Source organism: Manacus vitellinus, unplaced genomic scaffold (assembly GCF_001715985.3).
Source record: "Manacus vitellinus isolate BGI_N305 unplaced genomic scaffold, ASM171598v3 scaffold_31_pilon, whole genome shotgun sequence".
NCBI lineage: Eukaryota > Metazoa > Chordata > Aves > Passeriformes > Pipridae > Manacus > Manacus vitellinus.
The window spans coordinates 4,167,677-4,190,092 of NW_021940379.1; the positions used below are offsets into that span (position 1 = coordinate 4,167,677).

The 22,416-nt window shown below is 54.2% G+C and overlaps 1 protein-coding gene across 1 annotated transcript in view; it reads right to left on the reverse strand.

The window, feature by feature from the left end:
- NCOR2 (nuclear receptor corepressor 2) overlaps positions 1 to 22,416 on the reverse strand; it is a 186,938-nt gene that overhangs the window by 19,038 nt on the left and 145,484 nt on the right. The window contains 13 exon segments of the mRNA XM_025895502.2: positions 143 to 420; positions 871 to 957; positions 1,338 to 1,490; positions 5,034 to 5,184; positions 7,569 to 7,672; positions 8,232 to 8,336; positions 9,028 to 9,133; positions 9,212 to 9,351; positions 9,819 to 9,974; positions 14,621 to 14,849; positions 15,804 to 15,924; positions 20,289 to 20,645; positions 20,647 to 20,842. Coding sequence (XP_025751287.2) covers positions 143 to 420; positions 871 to 957; positions 1,338 to 1,490; positions 5,034 to 5,184; positions 7,569 to 7,672; positions 8,232 to 8,336; positions 9,028 to 9,133; positions 9,212 to 9,351; positions 9,819 to 9,974; positions 14,621 to 14,849; positions 15,804 to 15,924; positions 20,289 to 20,645; positions 20,647 to 20,842 — 2,183 coding nt within the window.

Consider the following 22,416-nt stretch of genomic DNA (forward strand, 5'->3'; position numbering starts at 1 on the left):
CAAGCAGAGCCTCGAGTCTAACCAGCAATGCATCCCCAAGCTGTCTCTGCTCTCCTTTTACCTTGGGAATGGTCCCCAGGATCTGTGCAAAGACAGCAGCCTGAGTAGAGCTGATCACATCTGCTGTTCATTCCACACTCACCTGCGTGATGGAACCTTCCTTCAGAGGTCTTGTCAGAGAGATGTCCGGTGTCCGCCTCAGCTCCTCACGGGGAATCTCATGGATTGATCTTCCTGCTTCTTTCACCGTGGCTACCAAGTCTTCATGGGCTGATTTCATTTTCAGAGGAGTAAGGCCCTCGTGAGATCTGACCTTGTAGGCATCAGATAAGTCCCTCGGTGGAGTGTTTTCCCTCTTGAGCTGTTTGGCTTCTCTTCTGAGGTAGTCCTCATGGGCCTCCACATAGGACCGAGGTATTCCTGCAACCCCCAAGCACATGATGGATGCAGAGGGAGATTCCCCAGCCAGATGCTGGACTCCCACTCCCCATGCAGATGCTCACTTCAAGGGGGTCTCTAGTTAACACATGTAACTCAGGGACTAGTACCCAACTAAGCACACAGAGCAGCTGGACCACCTCAACATCTCCCACCACTTTCTGGACCCATTTCACACTGACTTCAATCTGTTCCATGTGAATCACTGACAATTTTGTCCTTGAATTGGGCAGAATTTAGGTTGGTGGAAACTGAGCAAGACTAAAAATCTCTCTGAGCACATGGCAGGGGGCTGCAAAAATTTGCAGCTGGACCTTGATGTGTCCATCCTTGTTTCCTCCTGTCCTACCCTGACAAAAAGAACAAGGGGCCATCCATGGAGATGCTTCCCCATGTTACCTCTGTCTGTGCCCTTCTGTTTGCAGGTTTTACCTTGTGTAATCGAGCCCCTCATGTGATGCTGCTCCTTCAGGTTATGGGGACTGTGTCGGTCTGGAGGGATCGCTCGACCCATGAGACCTAGAACAGATCCAAGAGGGAAAGTTGGGTTGTGACACAGGAGTTAATTTACAATGAATACACAATAGTGTTACCAGGGATTCCCGGGACAAGAAAAAACATAATTTCTAAATGATTTATTTCTCTCTTTTTTTTAAAATGTGCTTATTTTTAACCTATTCCTGAAACTGGTCTGCCAGGACAGAAACCAAAGGGAAATGGGTCAGTCTGTGCCCCCTGTCTTCCCATGCTGGTTGGATGCTGTTGGGATGTGCTGCAGGATACCAGCTAACCACTGACAAAACACCGGCACAAGAAGGTACATCATGTAGACAAGAGACAAGATGGGGTTTCCACGGGTCACTAACAAAACACAAGTGAAAGGTTTCACCCAGACCCACCTTCAATGCTGGCAGATAAGGTATCACGGGCTGATAAGCCCCGGCTGATCCTCCCCTCCATCATATCATAGGTCCGCTTAGTTCCTGTGGTCTCATGGGAAGCTCCCGAGCTCCTGCTGTCTTCTTTGGGACACTGAGAAGCAGCAACTCCACCTGGTGAAGGGAACATCAAGAGGCACCATCATCAGCATGGAAAGTCAGCAAGGGCCAAGGGAGGGTGTTTACTGCTGTTTGTGTGCGTTGCTGAGAGGTCAGATCCCACCCCAGCATCAGCCACCGCTCTGCAGTGCCAGAAATATTGCATAGGATTGGCTTCCAGGAAATTCAGTTGGTGTTTTCTCCCCTCCCTGCCTGCCTCAGACTCCAGATCTGTGCCTCCAGCTTGGGTAGGAGCATCCACCCTGACATGTCCCACTCCCTCCTTCCCTTTCCAGTGGGACCATCACGTAGGCAGTGGGACAGCCTGGAGCCAGTGTGGCATAGGCGGGACCAGCTGTGGTTCCCCTGGACTTGGCCCTCTGGGTCTGGAGAGTTTTGGTTTTTTTCCCCTGTTTGTTTTGATTTTTGCTAGACACCTACTGTTTGGGATCTTGGCCAGCCTTAACATTTGCCGAGACACTCCCTGGGTGAGAAAATCAGGGAAAATGGCAGAGAGGCAAAGCTGAGAATGATTACTTTGACACAGTGGGGAGCACACGTAAGAACTGGGAGAAATGGTGGAAAGTCCCATGTGGGACTGATAGCAAGTGCTACTGTGAGCAGAGATCACTTACTATCCCCTTATCTGAACCTGGAGCAGGTTCCCTGCAAACAAACAGTGGACATCTGTCCTGAGCTACAGCCCCATCATAAGCAGAGTCCTGCCCGTGCCAGGCAGCATCCCACCCACCCCAGGCAATGGGCACCCATCATGTGCAGTGAGCTGTGAATTCAGCAGCTTCTGATCCAGCTGAATGCCTCGTGTTTATGTAACGAGCTCCGAATGGGATGTCAGCTTGGAGAGACAAATGCCTCTGCCCATTGTCCCTGGCCAGGCCACCCCTGCCAATGATCTCCCGTGCCCTGACCCTTCTCTTTGTAGGCAGAGAAGGTGGTTGTACAATTAGAGAAAACGGAGAAGTTAAAAACATTCATTCCATTGCGGACAATCAGGAACAAAACTCCTCCTCAGCAAAACCAGTAATTAATAAAATGGGATTATTACAACTTCACACCCACTGTTGGTTTCCGCAATCAGCACCCACTCAATCCACGAAGTGTTTGGGGCTGTGTGTGGGGAAACAAGGGGGTCTGTGCCTGAGCCTTCGCTTCAGCTCCATTTGACAGGAGAAATCCGGGGGTGACATTCAGAATCAGCCAAGCACCGTGTGGCAGACGCGGGCAATGTGCCCGCACCCTGTCATCAAGGCACATCTGTTGCCACCAGCCCTTCTGCAGGAGGGGACGTGCTCCCAGGCACCCTTTGTACCACCGGGAAGCAGGGGGAGGGCGTGAGAGAGAAGAGAGACTAAACAGAAAGAAAACCACTCCAAACCCACGTCCCTCGCCTTCAGCAGCCATCAGCAATCATATGCAGGATGAGAATAACCAATCTAGCACAATTCAGCTCACACATGCTACAGGATCTCGTCTCATTACAGCTCTTTTATTTTAAGCACCCTCATGACACTAAAGAATTTGCAATTTTTTTCCTGCTTGCCAAAATTCATAATCACGAACAGTTCAGTTTTCTTATTTAATTTTTTTTTAACTCTTCTGCTCCTGGCTGCACAGCCTTGCCAGGCTGTACGGGGGGGGGGAAGGAGAGAGGCAGGGCTGGCAAGGCTGCAGCAGCACACGGGATCACTTGGGATGTGATAAACGCTATCAAGCATGTAAAAGGCTGCTGGGGAAAGGAAGGAATTAATTCCTCATCTGTGTCCATGGGGGGTAGGATGAGAGGTGACAGGCACAGGCTGCAGCCAAGGAGACTCGGGCTGACATGAACAGCGGGAAAGAGTTTGGTCTGCAGCTCTCCTTCACTGCCTGGAGCAGGATCCCAGATTTGGGCATGGGCAGCCCTCCCTGCCAGGAGCCCTCCCCATCTCTTCCTGATGGCACCATTTCTGAGATCAGCCTCGTTCGACCCCCAGCCTGGGCAGAGGAGATTAAAATAGCTTCTTGCACAAACAAGTCCTGAAACGCTTCCTGCGTCCTCCCCAGTCCAAGCCCTGCCAACTGTCCCAAAGGGCACCCAGTGCTCCACAGTGACACTTCTTATCTGGGCTAGAGTTGACAGTGGATATGGGGAGGCATGGGATGAGCCAGTTTCCACGTGGCAGGCGAGAGGCATGGCACAAAGCCCTGTCCTGAAAGGTCCTGCGGTCCCAGGGAATGCACAGAGGTAACATCAGCTGGAGCTTGTGAGTTGTCCCCCATGGCCTGACCTGAACCCTCTGCCTCTGGCCCTGGATGAAACAACCAACCGTGATGAAACCAGCTGCTGGCACTTGTGGGCAAGAGGAAAGGGACTTCTTCAGGACACGCTCTGCCTGCAGGACTGACTGCAGCGCCCCAGGGAGGGGTGCTCTGCCCCAGGGAGGCAGGGGGTTCAGGCAGCACAGCAGCTGGCCAGAGACACCTGCTGAGGTGGCTGATGTTGGAATCTGCTTCTTGGCCATCTCCCAAACTCAACTGAGAAGAGAAGTGACACATGAGGATGGCTGTCCCCATGCACACCAGAGCACATGCCAGTATTTTACCCCAGGAGGATGCGGGGCTGCAGAGTCTAAGTCAGCTCTTCCTGAGCCCAGTTGTGGGGTAGGAGGAGCCTGGCTCCACAACAAGAGATGCCTGACCCAGCACACAGGGAAAGGTGAGAACTAAGGCGTTGCTTCCAGCCTCACTGCAGAGGAACATCTGCCTATCTCCAACGGGAGGCACCAGGATGCAGAGAGCAGCTCTGATGGCCAGTGATGCACTGGGCTGAGCAGGCGCAGAGGAGGCAGGAGCAGCTGGTGACCACCTGCTGGTACCACTAACACAGCGAGGCACCGCCGGCATTTACTGAGGAAGCGCCTTACTGTGCCAGGGGGTGAGGCAAAGGGCCAACACATCCCCAGACAGACTCCTTGTGGGATGCAGGAATGGCTTCACGCCCCTCAACAGCTCTAGCAAAACTCACTAGATACTGAGGCACAGTGCTGCTGGACCCAGGAGGATTCCTTGCAAGGCAGCCCCATGCTGGAAAAGCTACACAGCACCCAAGACACTGCAGGTGAGAAGAATCTGATGTCCAAATAAACCTTTATACCAAACTACTTGATTTGCCTCCACCTTGCAGGTTCTTGAGTCTACCTTGGCCCAAGAGTTTGGGGATGCTCTTGTGATGCTTTTGATCAGTCCCCCTCCTGCACAGGGTGCTTGGGATGAAGGCAATACCTCCCCATCTGGTTCTCTCCTCTCCCCTGCTTCCAAAACCAACCAGAACCATTGCAATCCTGCCTGCCAGCAAGCTGTCTCTAAGGCAAGATAATCACACAGGAGAGAGGCATAGAGAGCAGCAGGGTGGGAAGGGAGAGAATTGACGCTGGAAGCAAGACATGAGGCTGGCCCATTGCACTTTGTCAGCCTTTCCTCAAATGGCTCCTAACTCCCAGCCAGGGTGGCACAAACCCCCCAGCACCTGCCCTAAAAAGGCAGAGAGTTAGGACTTACCCTCGTAGGACAGCACGTGGCCTTTCTTCCCTTCGTAGATGACATGTCCTTTGGGCACGGCATCCTCCCTTGCCTTCTCTGCTCTGCTGGGGCTGTCTTCTCCGATTATCCTGGTAATGGTTCCTTTGTACAGCACTTCTGCCGGGGTGCCCTTGGAAAGCCACCAAGATCCATATTTAACAGTGTCACAAGCAATTAAGCAAGCGCGCGCGCAGGGACAGGCTGTTCCCCACGGGAGGCTGAGCGGAGGGAGCGCACCCGGCCTCCGCTTCCTGGCGCGGCCAACAGCGAGGGACTCGCAGCTTAATTATTGATGAGGATGATAACGAGGAGCGGTAAAAAGGTACGTGATCTGTGCGAGGCTGCTGGGAAGAGGCGGGGGATGAGGACAAGCACGGACCTCCAGAACAGCAACTCTCTCACCCTGCGTGTTTCAGAGTAAGCTACCTGGCTTGCTTCTCCTCCCAAGGTTTGGTTGCCCTCCTGGTGACACCATGGTGACAGCAGGGACTACTCGAATGTTAGCTTTTCCCCTTCAGCCTATTTCCCCAGCCTGGCACAGGAGCCACGGAGAAGTCCTGCCCACCCAGGCAGATCTGCTGGCAGCAGCGTGACCTTCAGCGAGCTGCCTGTGTGCGGGAGCTGGCGGCTGGCAGTGCGCCCGGGAGAGATGGCAGCAACAAAATCGGTCCCAGAGCAGGTCGGGGAGCGAAGGCTGCCTTAGCTCTCCAACAGGAATAGCATTGGGCTTCTCACACAAACTGGTGTGAAAAAAACCTCTCCTTCCCCCAGGCACACACAGACATAGCTCACAGCCACCTGCCCCCGGAATCCCCTTCAAAACACACAGAACTGGATGTCCTCGAAGAGTCGCTGGTGATTAACACCCCTCTGCCATTGTAACCTGTTGGTGCCAACTGGGAACAGCCACCATGGGCTGATGGTTCCCCTCCCCATCTCTGGAAAGGCACAGCAATGCTGTCAGAGTGAAGCTCTTGACTGACACCTGCCTACTCTGATCATTTAACCCCTGCAACCCCCAGGACTGATGCATGCCTCAGGGGATATGATGCCGCAGGCAGCTTTGCTGGTGCTTGCAGGTTGTGCCATGCAGGCTATTTCCCCACCCCTGCTTGGGGATGCCCCTGCTCTGTGCCAAACCCTCAGAGTCCCCAAAACCCTGCTGCAGTCACCGGGATGTGGCAGCACGTGGGTTCAGTGCTCTGGTCATTCACCCTCGTGGTGCACCCGGGAATGGCCCTCCCAGCCCCAGGTAAGTCACCTCCCTCCCGCGGATGCTCTGAGGGGACATGAAAGCAAGTGATGACAGATGGCTTCAGAGCAGAGAGCATATATGCAAGATCTGCCTCCTGTGAACTGGATGACTAATCTGAGATCAAATATCAGCTCTGGTACTGGGAGCTGCTGCCGGAACAGGGGGCTCCTTCTCCCCATAATGGGAGCAGAGGGATGCAGGCTGCTGAGCCAGCAGGAGAGGCAGGCAATGCCCTGGGTACCTTAATCCCAAGCCGAACAAAGGAATCTATTAGCTGGACTCATTAGCTTAATGCAAAACAGTGTCTTAACAAACTCTGCTATTTCCTGAATTGGCATGTGGTGCTCAAGGCCCTTGACACCCACCCATTGCTGCCCATAGCTGCTGCAGGAGCATCTGAGAGGATGGAGCAAGTGTTTGCTCTGGTGGGTTATTTACAGCCCCCAAGCACCCGCTCCTGGCACCTGTTGGACATAGGGCACCAGTCAAGCTAAGCCTTTGCTCTGGGCCAGGATTCAGGATCAGGTCCCCAGGGCCAAAGAGAACATGGTCGCTCCCCTTGAAGGAGGCAGGCAAAAATCTAAGCCTGAGTGGCTTTAAATATCTGAATGATGGCCAGATAAAATCCCCATGGGAAGCAGATTTTTTTTTTTTTAATGCTCTCCGCTCTGTTACCAGATGAGCAATAACTCACACTGCAAGGAACTATCGCCCGCTTGCCAGCTGCTCTTCTGAAGATGGATGGTGGAGATTAAGGCCAAAGTATCTTCCTGCTGAAGAGCCTTTGGGCAGGACCCCCAGCGCAGCACGCTCAGTGCTGGCAGGAGTCCTCGCTACCTTATGTGCCCCTCACAGCCTCCTCCACCAGGCCTGGGCCCTCCACCCATCTCCTCCTTTGCTCTGCTCCACTTTCTTGCCCTGGCAAGATGATTTTCCCAGATCCACTTAAAGCTGCCTTTGCCTCTGTTCTTGACAGCTACGTAAACCAAAGCAGGGTTTAAACGTGCTGTAAGGCTGCATTGCTGCTTGTCAGGCTCTGCTCTTCTGCAGTCTCAGCTCACGGGACATGGCTCATGCCATCCCGAGCAGAGGCTGCTTCCAGACCTCTCTGAGGGGCTCGATGGGGTGGAGCATCACAGACCTGCTGCACAGCCCTGTGCCCCACACTCAATGCACCCTGCAAACCCGTGGTCCCCTCGTCCACAAGCTGCAGCCACCAACACCCAGGAAGCAAAACCCACTGGAAACAAGGAACCTACGTGTGTGATGGACCCTCGGTAGGTGATGGGCGACTCCGGAGGGGGTCTGGATGTGGGTGTTCCCTTGGTGATGCTCCCTCCAGAGGCAGAGCTGAGGGAAGCACCTGTAGGACACAAAGCCAGTGAGCTCAGGGCTGCATTTGCTGTTCATCACAAAACCCATGGGGCTGAGACTACTAAGTGCAGGATTTGAGCCCACCACACTCAGGCTCCTGACTGCCTTACCAGGGGTGCTTCACAAACCAGAATTTGCACCAAAAAGCAACACCTTGACATTTATTTTTTTTACCTGGCTAATGGGGAAAGAAACCCAAGAGAGAGTTGTATTTAAAGAAAATGTGGCCCCTGCCCAGCTGCAGCAGCAACAGTAAAGAGCATGAAAACACCAATTAATGGAATTTAAACAGGTCTTGCTTTGTCTTACGTAACAGATTTTCAGGTGGCCCTTGAACGCAAAATCTTCACCAGAATCAAGACCTGAGGCCCTGATTTGGGGATACAGAGAAAAGGGGCGAAGAGACCCCTTGGGTTGGGCTCAGTCCAAGGAATCAAACCCAAGATAACCAGGCAGCTGCAGCCAGCGTAGCATTCACCAGGCTTGGCAGTGCCAGCATCCCTCCCCTTCCACAGCCGGGACACACGCCTCCCACTCTGGGTCCTCACCCCGCAGGATGGAGCCCTCCTGGGACGGCTGTAGAACCAGACTTTCTGGCTGGCTGGCCTGGCTTCTAGGAGAAAGTTGTTCCTGCTTTACTCCAGGAAAAGGCACTGGAAAACATTAACCACATATCAGCATAGCCGCAGGACAAGGGGCTGCAGCCCCTGGCTGGTCGAGGCTTTTATTCCTGTCCACAAGTTGGCACCTTCTCAGCACCTTTGCTATCCCCAGCTCTCTGGGATGGACTTCCCAGGGTGGTGAACACACAACTGGCAGCAAGCAAAGCCAGATCTTTCGCACTGGCAAAGGCACTGCCCACACTGGGACTGGAGCTGACACTGAAAACCTTCTGCTGGTTTATAACAGGACTTACCCACAGTAGGAAACGGAACCCATATCCCTACTCCCCAGGCTTCATCCCTCACCCATCCCCTCCTGCTGTTAAGAAAAGCTTCCAAATCTGCAGACTAAACACTTTCTTTGTTCACTTCAGGCCATTTACTCTTTATCCTACCAGCCTGGGGAGCAACAATATATTTCCTTCCTTCGATCACAGTATTAGCCGGAGGGTATTTATAGGTTGGGATGCATCCCTGACCGAGTTGCTGCTTTCCTATACTGCACAAATTTAGCTCCCTGTGTCTCTGCTCTCCTGACGGACTAATCCTTTCATCCTCTTAGCAGTCCTCTCTGTGCTTCCTTACTATGTCCTGTGCTCCTCCCTTCTCCTATGCTGCCAGCAAGCTCACTCTCTGCTGCTTTCAGGGCACGTGAGAAACAACTCGCTTCCCAGTTCCTTACCCAGTTTCTTGGGATCCATGGTCAGTGGCAGGCCCATGGTGATGGAGCCGACAGGGACCTTGGCATGCTCGGAGCTGTAGGGTGTGTGGAGCTGGATGGGCATTCCCTGTGGGGCAAGAGGAGAGGTCAGGAGCGACTGCTGGTCCTTGCAAGGTGTCTCCACCGCTCACACCCAATACCCTACCTGGGAAATGGATCCGACGGGTCTCTCCAGCACAGAGGGGTGCTTGGTGGAGGAGATGAGGGGGGGAGGGTTGGAGATGCTGGCCAGTCTCTGCAGCCCCGAGCGAGAGCTCTCATGCAGGTTTAGTGGGATGGGGTGTCCTGTGAGGAAAACACAAACGTTAGCAGGACTGAGGGCAGGCAGAGTGGCTGCAGCTATCAGAGAGGAAAGGGGCACAGAAGAGAGCAGGGGTTGGATGCAGTGAACTGGCCAGCTATGAGCCTGCACAAGGCTCCAAGTCACATGATCATTTTGGAAAGGACTGGAATAGTTTAAATTACTGCCTTGTCCCCTCTGCAGCCAGAGGATGTGCTGTGCCCGACTTGTCTGCCCTCCAGTTGGAGAGGGACAGTGCAGCAAAGGATAAAATCTGCCTGTCTTTGCACCCACACTGCTCTGTGACAAACCATATCCCTAAACCTGCCCCAGTCAGAGCTGGGAGACCCATGTGATCACCCATGAACCTTCAAGAACCTGACCTGTGGTACTAGCTGCAATCACAGTCTGTGCTCAGCCTCAGGTCAGGCAGAGGAGGACACATACCACACAGCCAGTGGGTTCTACTTGCCTGGTGGGTTGTATTGGAACAAGTGGGGCTCTGCCTGGGGAGAGGTTTTGATCACATCCCGGGGGTAGGACAGGACAGGGGGCCAGCACGAGGCAGCCATCGACTCTGCACTCAGCTTCTGAGCCTCTGCGATGGAGGAGAAATGCACGGACTTTTCTGCAAGGGACACAGAAAGAAACCAGCTTGGTCAGCAGCCCCCATGGGTGAGTGGTCTCTGGGAGCATGGAAGGGAAGCCAGAGCCAGCTCCAAACACAGGAAGTGGCTTCAGTTCTGTCCAACCTGGTCATGAGGTGAGGGCTGAATTCCCCAACCAAGCTAAAAGGAAAAAGCTCAGTATTACCACCTGGATTTGACAGCATTTATTTTACTCAGATGTTTAAAGTGCAGCTGTGAGGATGGACATCTGTGCTGGTGACTCTGCTGGTGCTCACTGCCAGCAGGGCCCTCCATTGACCTGGTGCCATCCCACCTCACCAAGGAGAGATGGCATTTGCAGGGTCCAGCTCCTTGTCAGGGCTTGGCCATCCATGAATCGCTCCTGGGCAGCTCCTGCCTGTGCCCACAGCTCCACAGTGGCCACCATGGCATGGTGGGGAGATTAATGATGATCCTGCCAAATCCTCCACTGAGTTTAATGCCAAGGGGCATCAATGTCAGCGTCTCTTTGGTGCACGGGGGACACCCAGAGGGCACCAGCTCTCTGGTGACAACACGGTCTGTGGTGTGCAGTGGGGCACAGGATGCCTGCAGAGCTCCAGGCCACTGCCAGGGACCACTGCATACCAACACACCGGGAACAAGCTCATCCCCACATCCCCACATCACACCTCGATGTGAAAGCTCAGCTGCTCCTGAAGGATGGCTGCTGGCTATAAATCATTTGCAAGTTGTGGGAAGTGTCCAGAAATAGTGGCATCAGCTTCTTGGACAGGAAGAGGATAGCATGCTGATGTTCTCTGAACACCTGGGACAACCACAATGCCTGAGACTGTCAAAGGCAAATGAAGATGAAGACGGACTCTGTGGGACAACCAAATGAGGGCGGCCTGCTGTGAGGCACAGGGGCTGGGGGAAGGAAAGCTTCCTGAAATCACCTGGCTCAGGGCATCCTGGATGCCGTTCTGGGTTCGTCCTGGCTACAAAAAGGCTGATTGGAGGCCAAGAAGAGCTTAATGATGGAGAAACTGTGCTGGGGATGCCCAAACCCTGCTGTGCGCTGAAGGATGGCAGGGAAAAGAGAGGCTTCATCTGCACCAGCTCAATGCCAAGTGCATCCTCACGCTTTGCTAAGCAGACAGATGAGACAGCCTTTTCTGGATGGATTAGAGGCAGGTTTGGTAGGATTTGCTTGTAATCAATAAACACTTAATTTTGCACTGCCCTTCTTCTCCAGATCCACCTGTGTAACGTCCGCATTGACCAGAAATTAGAAACTGTGCAGTAAACAATAGCAATCACAAATGAACCCAGCCTTTAACCATCAATTTTTGATAAAAATAGATGCCTGAATCCTGCTAAGCCTAATAATAGGGCAAGTAGATTATCAGAGGCCCAATTTAATGAAGCTTTACTGCATTATCATTATTAATGCTCAGTGTACTCAGAAGCTGGGAGATTATTCTTGCCCCCTTCGGTGAGAGAAGAAATCCATTCTGGGCACACAGAGATGTGCAGGCACTCACACCTCCACAGCCTGCTGGGGCCAGACCTTGGCTGGGGCCTCTTCTCTACCCATGCTGGATCCCAGAGAGGATTCCTTCATCCTGCCAGTATAGGGGAATCCAGACACGTCCTCCACTCTGATTGAGAGTCCCTGGCACGTCCATGCTCTCTGATCTTCCCCCCTTCAGCTCAGCCCCGCTCAGCTCTGCTCATGCGGGGGTGAACAGTGCTGGGATGTCCCAGCTGAAGAAGCTCCCTGACGCCAAGGCACTGTCAGCCAAGCCTACATGCACCCTGGATGGCTCTTGGAGAGCCTCATCCTCCTCCCCTCCCCGCGGGAGCCGTCCCCTCCCCTGCATGCCTCTCCAGCCTGTGAAATGTGGCCAGTTCCTAATTGCCCCCACATTAGAGGGTGGCTATAACTCAGCCAGCTTTTGATAAAATAGCACTTACGCAGGGAAGAGAGAGTTCCTATTACCGTTTATCAAGTCCCTGGAATGGGAGCGAAGGAGTCAGGGTTTATATGATCCGTCATCCAAATTAATGCTCTTGGCTCCCCATCGCCTACAAAGGCCAAATGAAACACAACTAAATCAACACAAAACATACTGCTGGAGTTCAAACCGCCGAGTGATAACCGAAGATATGTCTGACGGCAACTCGGCAATGGCAAAAGGGATCCGTCTGCCTGTCGGTGAGATCCAGGCAGGGCTGCCTGCCTCTGCCCAGCCCCGTGATTAGCAGCTCCTCTTGGAAGGCAGGGAAGGGAGGGCAGTGCTCAGGAAGGTACGGCTGGCTGGCTGCCCTCCAAGCCGATATGGCCCCAGCCAGCGGCTGCGAGGCAGCCAACGCCTCAGCCAGGATGTGTGCAAGACTTGGCTTTGAAGCGAATCCAGAGTGGTGTGAAGGATGTCGATCTCTGGAGCAGTTGCAGGAGTTCAAGCTCCCTTATAGAGCAGGGGAGGAATGGGAGTACCTGCTCTGGTGGAGCTGGCCCCTTGCTGGGAGGTGGCACAGGGCTGCTCTCCCAAAGGCTCTGCAGGCTGTACGGGACTCTCCCCTTTAACTCAAGGCCCAAGTGGCAGCACGATGTCTGCAGTCTGGATGCTTGCCACTTCACTGGGATGCCTTGGAGAACAGGGGAGGGAAGGGATGTACACAGATTTGCCAGGACTATTTGGCTATCTCCCTTCTAACCCCTGACCCACAGCTGGGATGTGTTCCAAGGGGCAGAGACAGCACTGAGTCCATACTCGCACTGAAATCAGGGCTTTGGGGGAGTTGATTTCTCTCTGAGGTGACTCATCACAAACCTTCTAGTTTTCAAAGGGGAGGTGCATTCCCATCACAAACAGAGAAGACCAGCCTATGACTCCCTGGGGTCCACGTGCATCGCACACCCACCGTGGCACCCAGCACACATGCACAGCCATGCAGGGCTTGGAGAGCACACAGCTGGAGCCCAGTTCCTGCTGAGATGTTTGCAGGGTACAGGGAGGTGTAATTAATTTCATTAACATGGAAGATTCAGAGCACTACAGAGGAGAGAATAAAGTGCCTCATATCATTAGTGCTTTGCAGAGAACAAAGCTACAAAAGATCCACTGGGATAGCAGATCCTTGTATTTAATAATGGTGCCAGCAGGTCACAGAATGGCATGATTGACTCCAACACCTAACCCCTGCCTTGTACCTCACACACACAAGTCTGCCTCATCTCCTCATCCTCCTGTGGCCAGGAGGAAGCTGGAGCTGCAGCACTGAGACATGAGCAATGCAGAGCTCTGGGCTGGAGTGCTGGCCGTGGCACCCAGTGCACCAGGAAGCTGAGCAGTGCAGCATCAGGTCCACATAGGATTAGGGCACAGGAGGTGCCTGCCACTGAGGGGGAAGAGCTAGAGAGGAACTGTTCCGCCTGGGCAACAAACAGGAACACAGCAGGATCAGATCAACTGGAAATGGAACTTCATGGGTGGCAACACCACGACTTCGGGGAAACTCCCTTTCTTTCAAGGTGAGCAGTCACCTTCCTTACTTATATGCAAAACATTCTGAAGATGTGATGCACACATGGTGCTATTTATTATTTGAAAAAAATGTGGACAAGTGGCAGCAACCAACTGTCTCTGCAAGCACACCCTTCTGTCCAGAGGGACATGACAGCTTGAGGAACAACTACCTGGTCCAGGACACATAGAGCAGGCTGCTACGATCCTGGCTGCCAGAGGGTGAACTAGTACAGTGATTTTCCAGCGAAGATCACCACCCAAGTCCAGTGCAGATCTGCCTCCCCAATACAGTCTTATCCACCTTCCTCTTCCATGCACAAGCAGGTAATTTTTGCAGCTGCACCCACCCCTGTGCAGGATCCAGCACTGGGGGACAATGCACCCACCCAGCCCGACTTCCCTGCTCCTGACTGTGACACTGGTGACAGCATCTCATCCTCCCACACAACTGAGCCACAGGCTGCCTACGAGGGCCAGGGACGCAGACGCTGAACTGGAACAGACTCTGACACTCAGATTAAAAACACATTTAGAGGATGGTCTCATCAGGACTTCCCGTCTCTTCTTAACCTTGATCCCCAGGTGCTCAAGCTAATAATGCTTCAGATGCTCTACGGTGGGAAACTCTGAATTGCTCATTAAGCAGCCAAACCACATCAGAGCTATTCCGGGGAGAAAGCACTGGGAATCTTTACAGGAACCTTTGGACTCCGAGTCACAGTATTAGCATTGATTTTAAATGAAATAATGGTCCCTGCTGTGCATTAAAAGCATTCTTTATAGAAAGCCAGCAAGGTAGAAAAGAGCCATTGTACCCAGAGCCTTGGCATGCCTCCAGGCCCCTCTGCTCTCCAGTGAATGGCAGAGACGCTAATAAAGGCAATCTTCACCTCCTCGGCGCTCCACACTGCCCGGTGTTTGCTGTAGGCTCAATGAGACATGATGTACTGTCTAATGAACACGGGAAATTAGCCATGCCTCTCTCGTCCTGCCTCAAGATGCTATTAAAGAGCTTTCAAGGGTCGACAAAAGCTTTCACCTAAGAGGAGGAAAGCTGCCGGCTGCGTACAGCTGCACACACGGGGCATTTCCGTGCGGATACACACGCACCGACACACACACTGCCCTACCTTCCTTGTCACCAACAGCGGGGCTCCGGCTCTTTCCCCTGGGACTGCTGCTGGGCTGCTGCTGCTCCTTCTCAGGCTGCTGCTGCTGGGGCTTGCTCGGGGGCATGTCCTCACGGGCAGACTCGTGGGCTTTTGTGATCTGCTGCTGGTAGAGAGCCAAGGCGTGGGGAGGTACCTGAGGCTTCACGCTTCCACTCTGCAATATCCCCTCTGAGAAACCTTCGGAAATCTGCAAAGCAGTAAGAATTGGAGACACTTGTCATGTATTGTTGACATCTGTAACAGTCTTGGAGACATCAAGATGTTATGAGAAGCCCCTGTCCCATCCTGGTAAGTCTTGCAGGGCAACAGGGCTTCAAAGCTCACCAGCCACAGGAGATTAAAAAGCCCATGACAAAGCATGTCAGCCCTGTGCTCGTGATGACACAGGAGAGACTCAGATTTGTTTAAACCTCTAATCTACAGTTACGTGCTCATAGCTTTTCTCAGAAGTTACATTACAGCAGCCACATCTTCAGCTGTAACATGGGAAACTGGAAGAGCACCAGGAATGGGTCCTCTCTGAGCACCCAAACCCCAAGGCAGGGATTTCCTCCCTGCTCACGCTGTGCTGCTGCTCCTCTGGTGCTGACCCTGGAGACAGCAGGATGTGTTTCATCATAGCCCAAGCCACTGCACCAGGAGGAACCATCAGCCTTGAAGAGTACATGTTCTTTCAATTCGCAACTACTGGGTAGCCAAAAAGAGACCAAGCAAAGCTTCTGGGTGAGGAAGAGCATAAATACTTCTTAGGTGGTATCCCTCAAGCACATGAGATGAAATGCAGGGCTGGGAAGGTGCACTCTTGCTTTTTAAAGCAATGGGAGGCAGCAGTCATGTGGCAATGAGAAGCTTTTTCTGTCCAGACCTCCCACGACTTTCTGATAAAAGAGCTCAAGAGACATCCAAACGCTGCTGGCAGAGCTGCTCCAGCAGCTGGGAACATGCTCTGCACAGGGAGCACCTTGCCTGCCTGGGGGCTTGCACCACCCAGGCACAGCTCTCCATGGACCAGAGGCCATCCCCAGGGATGAGCACATCCTTGCAACCCTGACGCACACCACAGAGCCCAAAGGAAGAGCATGCACGAGGCACAGGCAGTCACTGTGCTCGCAGTCCCGGCCCTCCCTGGTGGGGTACTCACGATGGGAGGGATGGCAGCAGCTCGCTGCTTCAGCTGCTTCAGGTCCAGCGGCTTCTGCGGCGAGGAGTTGAGCCTGGTGTCGCTGGTGGTGTTGAGCAGGCTGGGCCGGGGGGACAGCAACCTGGAACCAGCAGATGCACGTCAGCAGGGCAATGCCACGGGCACATTCCATGTCCCAGCCCACACCCTGCACCCCTGTTTTATGCTGCTGAGCCTAGAGAACATCCTCTGCATGAAAGATGAGTGTGCTGGACCACTGCTTGCTGCTGGGAATCTGAGCTCAAAGTCCCAGAGGACTTCATGCTCAAATGAGACCCTTACAGCTGGCTCAGCAGGCTCTCAACCCCTTTCCCTCATCCCCACGCTATTCCTAGCAGATATGCTGTTGTCCGGAATAAACCTGAGGGAGAACCGGAGCCTGGAGATGGGCATTACAGAGCAGGGTGACCAGGTGGGAGTTCATATGGGCATCATGCTACCCTCTGGAGTTCACATGTGGTGCTCACCCAGAGCTGGGGATTGGCCCATGCTCCTCTTCAAGGACTGTCTTTTATCAAGGTGCTAAAGCCGGGACAAGCCACCACGTGCAGGCAGCTGGGGCGCTCGGGTCACTTGAAAGATGAGAGGCTGGATTTGGATGGGATTTGGTGCTCAGCAGCCCAGCAGCTATGCAGCCCTGCACTCTCACCACTTGCTCTTCCCCTTGGCTGTTTGAGCTCCCTGGTAGACGCTCAGCCAGCTGTGCAGAGTCCCTGTGTAAACACAGTGGGGATCCCCATGGTGCCACCAAAACGGGGTGGGATGGAGGTGTGCAAAGCCCATGGGTCAAACCATCGGTGTGTCCAGCTCCCAAGCTCATGCTGAGACCCTGGGGACCACACCTCTCCAGGCCATCTCTGCTTTCTCTCTCTCCTGACTTCAATTTGTTGAAGCTAGTTCATACTTTTCAAGCTTTACAGCTTGATTTGTTTATTTTAGCTGTTATTTCAGTGTTCTCTTCAGCCTATAAATTTCAAGGTCATTCCATGCTCACCCTTGGATGAATAAACAAGCGTGGCGGGGCCATGTGTGGGGAATAAACTAATCATGGTGCTGAGACTGCCCCAGCCCTTGCTCTGTGCAGCCTGGCACCAGAGAGGAAGGGGACCAACCTCCACACTGGGCCCAGGGTGCTCTGGTTAGGCACCCAGGGGAGACCAGGCAAGGGCCATCAAATCTCAGCTTCTCTCTAAATAATCCCAGTGATGTCTGCCTGTGAAGCCACATGGATGTTATAAAGCCATGCTGTGGGGAACACAAGGCTCCTTGAAGGGTGCAATGCCCCAAAGTCTGTTGAAACACATGGCTGGGGACAAGAGCACCCAGCACTTGTCCCTGAGACCTTCACGCCATGCTGAGCTGTGGCACAGCCGCCGCAGCAGCCGCTTTGTGCGCTCGTTGGTGCTTGCAGAGATGCATTTAAGCACTCTTAAAAGTCCCTTAAGCACCCTCAAGATCCTCAGGTTTCCTGAATCCCTCCAGGATCCTGATGCTTAGGAAGCCAAAGGAAGTATTAAATTCATCAATATGCAAATTGCCTAATTTATTACATCCCTCCCAGCAGATTTTGTGCTGGACAATGGTATGTCTGTTGGATGCTTTGCTCTGGAAGTCACCGTATGAACAACTCTCAGCACCTTGTATCTACTTGCTGCCAACCCGCAGCCTCCCAAACCCAAGCACGAATGTCTAAAGATGGGTGATGGCATTGGGAAGGATGGGAAAGGGGTTTGAGCGGGAAGGGGTCAGGACACCCATGGCTGAGCTTCGGTGGTATAGAAATGCCCCTTCCCAGGCATGAAGCTTTGGGGATGACTAGGACACTGCGTTCCCCAGCGTCTGCCACGGAGATGGGGACTAGTTTAATTTCCAGATGAGCCAACACACTGACACATGACCCAGCCAAACATGACTCCATGCACAGCCAGTGGTTGTGCAAAGGCAGTGGCTACCAGATCTCCCCAATGGGCTCCCCCAAGCCAGGACCATGGCACCAACACGGCGCTGGCCCAGCCGAGTCCCTGCACCTATGGCTGAGCCAGCAGTGGGATGTGCAGCCCAGGGGTGGCTCAGTACAGTGTTTACGGGCAGGTGTCTCCTCTCTGCACTGCAGGTCTGCAGTGGTGGCTGTGCATGGCCTCCCTCATGCGTCCCCATCCGGCGTGACCCCTCGCTGAACCACATCCTGGCCGTGCTCGCAGCAGCCCTCCTGCAGCACTCGCTGTGTGGAACCACAGACAACCAGCTGCCTTCTTCAGCTTGGATGAGTTAAGGCTGCGCCTCCTCAATCCTGGCCGTGCCTTTGCTAGTGTGAACTGCAGGAGGACCCAAAAAAAGGCTGCCCCTACCCTGCACCCTTTCCCTCTCACCGTGGGGACACCCCAACCACCCTCTGTCCCCTTCTAGGAGATGCCAGGGACAGCTTGATGCTTTCACAAGCGCAGGGAAGAGCACCCACGCCCCGCCGGCGCTGGGTGGGCGGGCGAGCATCGGGTGATGCGGTGACGGGGCGGCTCACGCGGCATCGCGGCAGCCTGGCCCTGCTCAGCGCGAGTCACGCTGCGGCAGCGGGGCTGCAGGAACCGCCCGCGGGCCACCAGCCCCTGGCCCACGGGAAAGGCAAGGGGGCAATGATAGAGCAGTGAAGGGCACAGGGGTGCCAAAAACTCTGAGCCAGCTGTGGATCAACCCTGTGGGTGCTTCTGGGTTGGGAAGTGCCTGGTGCCAGCGTCAGCTGTAGCATTCCCATGCCGGCAGGCTCTGCTATCGCCTACATCTCATTGCCACACCAGATTAGAGGAGCGGCCCGGGAGCTGCGGGACGCCTGTTTAATGTTTAATATTCCTGGAAGCTGGTAACCGTTTGACAAGTGAGATAGGCGCTGACTCAGCGAGGATGAAAAAGTTGAGACGGAAAAGTCGTTCCCAAGACGACTTGCTCCTCTGCTGCTGGGAAGTTGGTACAATCCGCTGCTGTCCTGCTTTCGGTTGGGTTAATGTTAAACTGCAGGAGAACAGCCCCACTGGCCTCACTCTCCCTTGCTAGGAGGTTTTCTCCTGTCTGGGAAGGAGGAGAGGGTGGGGAGGGGTGGTGCTGGACTCTGGCCACTGCTGGAAAGGAGCTCTGCAGCCAAGAGGCCTCAGCCCTGCCATGGGGCCAGGGTCAGGGGCATCCACACCACCCCTTGGTATCGTCAGTGCTGCTTCCAGATGCTCAGCAGCAAGAGGGGCTGCTCCTCTGGGGCAGCCAGGCAGCGTGGAGGATGCTCCTACAGCAGCAGCACTCACCCAACTGGCTCCTGCATCACTCACAGGGGAGGCATGGAGGCCATTCAGAGTAGTGGGATGCACAACAACTCCCTCCAACCTCATCCCATTGCTTCGTTTGGTTGTTTTTTAAATAACCCAATCCACAGCACTGTGTACAGCCTGCCCAGCCTGACAGCACTCATCTCACTGCCAAACTGCCTCCTGAGACCCCACGGGAGGGATGTTGGATACAGAATGCTGGATGTGGGATGCCAGCCTCCAGTCCCAGCCCAGCTCTGAGGCAGGAGCTGGGCTGCTGTCCCTATCTGCAATGGCAGAGTGGACACAGGAGTCCTACCTGGCCATTAGAAAATTCAGTGCTATGAGGACACGTGTACTCATATGTATTCTTTAAAAAACAGAAAACCCTCTCTCCATTTGTGAGGCTCTTGGGTGGGCAGGGGTCTTTGGGAAAAGCTGGGAAGAGAGTAGGATTTTCTACAAGGGGGCCAGTGTTTCTCCTCCCTGTCCCAAGAGCCATCCATGAAGGGTCTGAGGTGCCCCTGGCTGCCAGCCCCAGGGGTGGGTGGAGGGTTCAGGACCACAATGGCTCAGGTGAAAAGCCACTGGCCTGGGTAAAGTAAAGCTCACACAGCCCACATCGTTCTCCTGACTCTAGGGCCAGGATAGATAATTTGCCCCTACAGATCCAAGCAGCATCTCTGCCAAGGGAACAACTCGCCCCCTCTCTGCACTGGGAACATGTCCCTGATGTGACTTTTCTCTGCCAGCGCCAGCTCAGACAGAAACCATTCCCAACCCCAGATGCTGGCAAACCAGCACAATTCCACTGTCCCCAAGGGCACATCCTGCTCCATTGCATCACCCAAATGGGCAGCTGCCACCAGCACACGCAGTGGCTCTGCACCCAACATCTGCCCATGGCCATTTCCCAGTAGTACCCGTACGTTGGGACATCACACTGCCTGTTGTGTCACAGCCCCTTTGGAAGCAATGGCCAAAGGGCTGGGGGCACATGGGGACACAGCCGGGAAGTTCCTTTGCCTGGGGGAGTGCCTGAGCAGTGATATTCCCAAGGAGGAGCTCACAAAGGCACACATGGACACTGCAGCATACAACAGAGATGCTCATGTAGCCCTTCAGCTGTTCACTTGCCCCCCTCTCTCCCAGTTCCTACCTGCTCTTGTCCACAGCATCCTGCTCGTCCATCTCGTCCGCGCTGCAGGTCGCGCTGGAGTCGCTGTCAGGGTTCACCCCGGGGCCTTTGCTGCCCTTATGGCTCTCCTTCTTCTCAGCCTTGGGCGTCCCCTCTGTCCCCGCTGTCCCTGCACTGCTGACGCTGCTTTCTGCCTTCTTGTCATTCCCCTTGTCCTTCTCCTGGCTCTCTTCGCTCTCCTCCTTCTTCACCTCGCTCTTGCAGGGCTCCTCGTTCACCTTCTCCTCTGGCTCCTCCGTTTTCACCACGTCCACCACCAGGTCCTCTGGCACCTTCTCCTCGCTGCTGGGCGGCTCAGGAGCTGCCTCGGGCGGGGGCTGCGGCTGGAGCGGGGTTGGCAGGGGGAGCAGGGGGAGCGTCGGGGGGTGTTGGAGCCTCTTCCCACTTGACTGCCGGTTCTGCGCCGGTGTCACCTCCCGGCCCGGGTGGTGCCTTGGCCCCGTTTTCGCCTCCTTCTTTGGCTTCAGGCCTTGGCGAGGGAATGCTCTCGGTGTCGGAGCTGTTATTTACTGCAGCTGAGAAAAGGGAAGAAATAAAAATAAGGATCAGCCCGAGATTCTTGCTTCCCATATCGCTGCCTCCACCCCCTCCCTTGGGAAGAGAACGCCCTCGTTACTCTGAGGAGGAGATGATCCCGGGGCTGGGAGAGCTGTGCTGGGATCCCCAGATCCAGAGCCTACTAAGCAAAGCGATGTTCTGGGGGCCTCTCTGCTTGCCCAGCATGATTATTAACCCCCACCCAAACACAAAACCACACGCCCAAAAGCCTGGAGACCGAGCGACTGGGAAGCTGGATTTTAAGGGAAAACCCTTGCTGCTGGCTGGACTTGCAGGACAAGACTTGCTCCCTCCCCGCCCTCTCACCCATGGCTCAGGATCAGCTCTGCTGCCCCAGGACTGGCACCTCACTGGCACCCTGCTTGCTGACTTACGTTGCCCATGTCCCTGGCTCTGCTACCCCTGGGGCAGCTGGGATCATCCCAAAACACTGCAAGTGTTTGTTGTTGTTTAAGCCACTAGTGGCAGAAAAAAGGAGGTCAGGGTCGGCAAAAGCAAAGCGCCGGCAGTGCTGCAGGACAGGTTAATTATTACATGGGAAGGATCATACTCAAATCTGCCACCAGCGGCTTGACGTGAGCTGGAAGCACAAGCATCCATGCACCACTCAAGAGTTCAGTGCTGCCAAGAGATTGTTTCTACAGCTGGGGAGAGGATTGCTCCCTCCAAGCCTTTGCCGGACAAACACAGTCAGGGCCAGGAGCACCAGGAGATTTCCACGGTCCCATCCCAGCACGTCCCCACCGGGCAGGGCTCTCACGCTCATGCCCAAAGGCTTCCTCGTGTGCATTCCTTGACTTGCCTTTCTCCACAGCAGCACAGCCAGCTCAGTGTTGGTGAGATGAGTGGCACAGGGGGACTGTGTCTTAAGAGCTGTACGTCAGAGCACATCCATCCTTCCTCAGTGAGAAATTGTGCCATGCTCTCCAGGAATCTCGGCCTTCTCCAACCTTACTTACTTGCAATCAAGCAATGAGGTGCCCTGTCACCCACCCAGGACAAGGTTCACAGTGTGTTCAGCCAAACTCTGCCCGACTGCCACTTGATGCTACTCTGAACACCATGTCGAGACACCCAGTGGTGGCTCATCCCAAGCTCAACCAAGCTCTAAACTCCAGTGCACTCCCTCCAGATGCTGAATCCATAGTCTACACCATAATCCCCACACCAAGTCCTTCCCCCTGTCCCCGGTTGGCCACATGGCCCCTGCAACTCTAAGGTATTGTCTGAGCATCCCCAAATATCCCCCTGCAGCCAGTGGCCATCTCTTACATAACACAATCCTGGCACTTCTATGCCCATTACGTTTCATCCCCCCTGCTCATGCCTTTCCACAGCTCTGCAGCCGACCCCAGCAGCCAGAATGAGAGCCAATGCTTGGAGTGTAAGGCTCGAGAGCATGTCAAGAGATTCGTCTCTAATCTCAAAATCACATTGTTTCCTCTCAGGCACTCTTACAAAGAGCAATAACTACCTTTTACTTTGCTCCTGTGAGTCACGTATCACCTGGCACAAAGATTTACCTGGAATC